The 5,952-nt window shown below is 34.1% G+C and overlaps 1 protein-coding gene across 3 annotated transcripts; it reads left to right on the forward strand.

Moving 5' to 3' along the window:
* Nucleotides 1-605: 605 nt before the first annotated feature.
* Nucleotides 606-5,733, forward strand: LOC142630764 (protein TIFY 6B). Of its 3 annotated transcripts, none has more exons than XM_075804806.1 (7): nucleotides 606-885; nucleotides 2,860-3,059; nucleotides 3,333-3,631; nucleotides 3,718-3,808; nucleotides 3,897-4,227; nucleotides 4,380-4,440; nucleotides 5,302-5,733. In XM_075804806.1, the coding sequence occupies exons 1-7, from the start codon at nucleotides 801-803 to the stop codon at nucleotides 5,420-5,422; spliced, it is 1,188 nt and encodes a 395-aa protein (XP_075660921.1). In that variant the 5' UTR covers nucleotides 606-800; the 3' UTR covers nucleotides 5,423-5,733. The 3 variants fall into 3 exon arrangements, with proteins under 3 accessions (XP_075660921.1, XP_075660922.1, XP_075660923.1); XM_075804807.1 differs by lacking the exon at nucleotides 606-885 and adding an exon at nucleotides 2,320-2,449; XM_075804808.1 differs by lacking the exon at nucleotides 606-885 and adding an exon at nucleotides 2,587-2,729.
* Nucleotides 5,734-5,952: the final 219 nt, after the last annotated feature.

Genomic DNA, 5,952 nt, shown 5'->3' on the forward strand with positions numbered 1-5,952 from the left:
AGTATTATTCTATTCTTTTTACTAAATCATTCCAAGTCATTAAAAGTTATTTATTTTAACTATCACTTCTTAGTATTTTTAACTCATACATTACTTAAGTTCGGATCCCAATTATTGAGGGTTCGTTTAGTACATGTGTTTAAACATATGTTTTCAGTTTTTAAACAACATTACACGCATTTCTACAAGTTTTTTTACCCACATATATTTCAAAAATATACAAACAACGTTATTAGAACAACATTACCAAACTCCCGTGAATTATAAAAAAAATTCTAAAATCAAAATAATATTTATTTATTTTTGGAAGTATTAAAAAAAAGAGAGAATATAGATAAATGGAGAATAAAAGTGGCACCGCTATTGGGCGCGTGTCAGACAGACTTTAAGAGCCCACCAGTCTTCGAGGTTCGCTGTTGCACGTGGTTGCTGACCGGTACCACCCGGTCCCCCACCGGATCGACCGGTCACCATCCTCCTTCCCATTCAAAACGAATCTTTTTTTTTTTTATCCCACGTTCCACATTTCACGTTTTTAATAAAATCCTCCTTTTTTTTTAAATTATATATAAAAAAAAAACCAACCCAAAACAAAGGCTATTATTCAAAGCTTGCTTTTCACACCCTCCACACTCTCTCTTTCTCTTTCTCTTTCTCTCTTTAATTCTATGACACAAGTAGAACCAGACATTTCTTGCATGGTTTAGAAGCTTAGCTTTCTTCTTCTTCTTCTTCTTTTTTGTTAGTGGGGGAGTGTGACTTTTTCACTTTGTTTGTAATTTGGATACAAATTTTGAGAGATGGAGAGGGACTTTTTGGGTTTGAGCTCAAAAAATGTTTCAGTCACAGTGAAAGAAGAGGTCAATGATGACTCTATGAGCTCAGGTATGGTTTTCATATCTTCTTTTTCAAATTTTCTTCTATTGGGTAATTATAATTACAGGATTTTGCGTTTGCAAATAGCTTTTTTGCTCTTTTTGGAACCAAATTATGACCTTTCTTGTTTGAATAGTTTGAGAGTGATGATATATAAAATGAATACGGTATCAGTTTAGATTCTTGTTTCATCTTCTCGCGGGAAAATTCTTACACCATGAGAAACTTTAGGAGTTAGTACGATGTATTTGGCACATGGTACAAGTATACTTAGGCTTTTGGTAACGTTATTTAAGTATTGTGAAAATACATGTGAATAAAAAATGTTGTAAAAATACGTATTGTGTTGTTGTTTAAACAAGCCTGTCTAAGGCTCAAACACCATACAACAACAGCAGGCCTTGGTTTGGATAACCACCATCACCAGTGAAAACAAAGCTCGTGGTACAAAATACAATAGTTTGAGAACATAGTTTTTGATAGAGGGGACATGTTTTTTTTTTTTTATAATAAATTTTACAATTTTTTTCATAATCACTGAGTTAGTAAGATGATGTAGTTGGTGACGATTAAAATGATTCTAGCCCTCCATTTGAAATTAATGTTGCACAAATTGTAAAAAATCACAATCTAGTAAGATGATGTGCTTAGTGACGATAAAACTGATGTGCTTATTGTTTATGTAGTACTGTTTGTCTAGAACGTACGGTATTTTAGTTTAATATTTATTTTTATTTTTTTATGAATTTTTTTACATTTTAATATGTGCTAATTTGGGCTAGGTTTGAACTTTGAACTTTGAGGTTTTTTAACTGTGGGTCAGTCGGTCAGTCAATCAGAGAACTGTGTGGTTGGAGCGTTGGTTAGTTGTATTAATATTTATATGTTTTTGAAATATTTCTCACAAGAAGAACTTGCTTTTATTTTAATAACTCATATATTTTTTTTTAATTTTTAACATTGTCCTTTATCATACTTTAGCTTGTTGCATCAGTGATAGGATCATCTTTATTTTGGTAACATGGGCATGATGTGCTTATTGGGTGTATTAAATTAATGTGTCACGTTGAGCTGCCTATTAAAAAAAACCATAGTTTATTATTATCCTAAAAACTCGGCTTAAAACAAAAAAGTTTATTAAACTAAACAGTTGTGCCTGTCCAGGGTGCTACAATTTTTATGATAAAAGTACGAACCTATTAAAAAACGTTGTAAATAAACTATACTCAAATGAAATTATTATGTTCTTTTATATGGTGCATTGCAATTAAATAATGGCTAGGATCATAAAGAATAAATATTCTTTATTTTTTTGGTTTTCTTAAAATTTGATCTTCTGAAAAGTGAAAAGTATTGCCTGGTCAGTTGTCATCTGAATATACAATAAAATACTATCCAAACAATTTTTTATTTTAACATTGGGTAATATATTTACAGTCTGTGCTTGCTACAAAGCGTGTAGCTCAATGTTCTTCTGACTAATTATTTAAAAGCATTTTTGGGCTATTTAGGATTGATCCAAGTCTTTGTGGTCATAATTTGTTTCTTTTCTTTCTACGCTAAGTGACATAAAGTAAGTTGTCCATGTGCTGTATTCCTTTTTCCTCTTTTTGATTTTTGGTAGGGAACTTTTCTTGTTAAGGATTTCTTATGACAATGATACCTTAATCTATTTTTTTTATGGATGTAAATGATACCTTAATCTTACTTTTGTCATTTTTACTAAACACTTTGAGAATATTTGATTCTGTTACTTATGCTTACCTTGTAAGAGGGTCATGAATGATTCTTGTTGGAATATAGTTCTTTTAGATGTTATTAATTTTCCTTTCTCGCTACATTTTAATTTTGAGGTACTAAAGGAATTTGTTTTCAATATGATAAAGATGACCTGAGCTTTATTTCATATTTAGTTCAATTGGGAGTTCTAATGTTTGGTATACTTACTTGGTCATTACTTTCCATTTTCTTTGATTTTTTCAGCCCTGCTTAGAGGTTCAGGCATGCAGTGGTCATTCTCAAACAAGGTATCAGCTGTTCCTCAATTCCTGTCTTTCAGGGCTGCTCAGGAAGATAGGCCTAGAAAGAATGTAAATGATGCACTAGCAACATCCGGGTTTATGACTGTTTCAACTGCCGATGTTTTTGACTCTAACCAAAAATCTTACACGGGTGTAATCCAGGTTCGTTTTGTTTTTGTTTTTATGATGTAGAATAGTCGCTTAATTACAAATTAGTTTTCTCCTTAAAGCAATTGAAGTTTATCTTGAGCTGGAAAATTAAAAAATTAATTACCTACAACACTTCATTTACTAGGAATTGTGAACAACATCAATTTTGTCAACTGCTGATTATATTAATTTGAGTGAAGTTTGGATGCTGTTTTAATAAGCTTTGGATTGGTTGGTTCTGTATGAACTGATTTTATTTTTCCATTCTCGTATTAACTATTGTAGAAGAATTTAATTACTGATAAGCAAGCGGGGAACCACTATGCAATGGCAGCCTATCCTAAACAACACTTCGATGCGCATTCAGTTCATCGCCCCCAAGAAGTGAGAATATTCCCAGTCTCCAATCAACTAAATCAAACAAGTCCAATCGCTTTGGGCACTGCTGTTCTCCAGTCTCATCTTGCATCCACAAGCCAGAATGTTGTTGGTTCTACCATAAAAGCACAACCTCTTGGAGGAATCACAGCCCCTATTTCTGTTGTGCCACCTAGAGGTTCCATGGTTGGTACCACTGATCTCAGGTACCAAAAAGTAAAAAGTACTGAAAAAATATGTACCAATTACCAATTCTAATGGAGAAGCTCTATTAAAAATTTATGTTTTGTAGGAATGCTTCAAAATCCTCCAAGGCACCTACTCAGCTGACAATCTTTTATGCCGGCTCAGTCTGTGTTTATGATGATGTGACTCCTGAGAAGGTATTAATCTTTCATGCATTCTCTGTTATGTCTATTGAACTCAATATGTGATTTCTTTTCATTTGAAATGCCTTATTTCTCTGCTCAGGCTCAAGCAATTATGCTACTGGCTGGAAATGGCTCTTCTCCAGCGCATAATTTAACACAATCAACAGCTCAAGAGCAGGCATTGATTCCTTGGCCTTCCCCAAGTGATTCGATTACAACCCAGTCCCATACCACAACACTGTTCCTAGGGCTTCCAAGTCCTCTTTTTCTTACATCCCAAGCTGGTTCTCAGTCTGGAGTAGTAGCAAGTAGCACCAATGAATTAGTGACAGGAAAGCCCAGGGGATCTTCATCATTTCCTACTAAACATTCAGAGCCTCCTAAAGTAGTCAGCCCAGCAGGATGTGCTGCTAAAACCATAATTCAAACAGGTAAAATGTTTTATGTAGAGCTAATGCCTTGGTTCTTGTTTCATTTGTCAAAATTATGAACTCTATAGTTTATATCAGCATAATAGAGTTGATTTATAAACTATATGACTAATTTCAGCCTAACATGATCTTTTTTTTGTGAGTGTTTGTAGTAGCTTTGCCTCAAGCGCGTAAAGCATCCTTGGCTCGATTTTTAGAGAAGCGCAGGGAAAGGTAACTACTAGTTTACTTTTCCTTTTCAAGCTGAGTATATATTTTCATTGGTCCATCACGAGATTGTTTTCAGCTGTGAGCAATGTTCATAATTCTTCTTAGTTGCCTCAAGTGAATTATGTGAGTAACTGTTAGATGTTTTGGAACTATGAGGGCGTTTGGATTGCGCGTTTGCGCGTCCACGTCCATGTTTTTTCTCTTTTTTTTTTTTACCCAGCCGCATGTTTTGACTTTTCAGCTGTGAACAGTGCACTGTTCACGGGTCCCACACATTTCACTTTTCAGCCACTTTTCATTAAAAATGGGTCTCACGGCACTATTCACACATTTAAACAGGGTTTTCAGTTTTCAGTTTCAGCAAAATAAGTTTTATCCAAACGGACCCTATATTTACCAATTTGATTAGCTAGCCCATGCCTTAGGACTGTAACAATTTGGCAAATTATTTTTGAGAATCAGTTTGGACTCTCTGATATGGAGTCAGTTTGAGTTCCCTAAGTTCTACTGACCTTATGGATCTTCTTTTACATATAAACCTTGAGCTCATCATTTAAGTTCTAATATACTGTGGAATACTGGTGAAAAATGAATTGTGACTGACAACACAATGGCTGATTCATTGTTCACGACCAAGAGGCTCTATGTGCATATTGGGTATCATTATTTATTTAAAAATCATTGCTCTCCATTGTATTTAAGTTGTGGAAACATGTGGTTGAGGTCGTGTACGTTAGTCAATAGTTATTTACATTACTGAAAATTTTGGTGTTTAATGCCGAAGATGCTGTTCACAAATTCTGTTTTATATGCTGAGTTGAGAATTGTAACTCTGAGCAATAAATTTTGCTTGTGTACATTCAGGGTGAGCACAACACCATACAATGTCAGCAAGAATAATCCAGACTGCAGCACTCCTGGACCTGATGGTGTGGGTTACTCTGCCAATTCCTATGGCTCTTGTCCTCTCCCAGCAATCAAATAGAACAATAGAGAGAAACAAAGAAGAGTTACACACTACTTTAAAGATCTACGGAGAGCCTATCATTACCATTAAATTTTGTTTTGTTTTAAGCTCAATTCTTTTCACCCCAAGTTTTAGATAAATGTATTAGATGTATTCTATTTTATTGTTAAATTTTATATTATATTGATAACTTCATGAGCACCTTGTACCTTATCATCACTTGCATTGTACTGTAAAAGTATTATTGTTTACGCTGAAGTACAATTATGTGACTATGACAGCATATTTTGCATCCCTGAACACTTTTAAATGGAGCAAGTTTTTGGCAAGTGAAAGTGCATATGCAGTGCATGGGAATGGAATTTACTTCTTAGTAATGATCTCTTGTGCTACTTAGTTTATACTTAACTGGGCATGCAGAATTTATTCTTATTTTCAAAGAAAGCTGAACAGTTTGTAATTTTGTCCTTGGAAATCAATATTGTCATTCTTGAGCTTCTAAAAGGAGGCAGACAAGCACATCATTTATATGGCACTTTTTGATTAGC

The sequence above is a fragment of the Castanea sativa genome, chromosome 4, assembly GCF_040712315.1.
Source record: "Castanea sativa cultivar Marrone di Chiusa Pesio chromosome 4, ASM4071231v1".
Classification (NCBI taxonomy): Eukaryota; Viridiplantae; Streptophyta; class Magnoliopsida; order Fagales; family Fagaceae; genus Castanea; species Castanea sativa.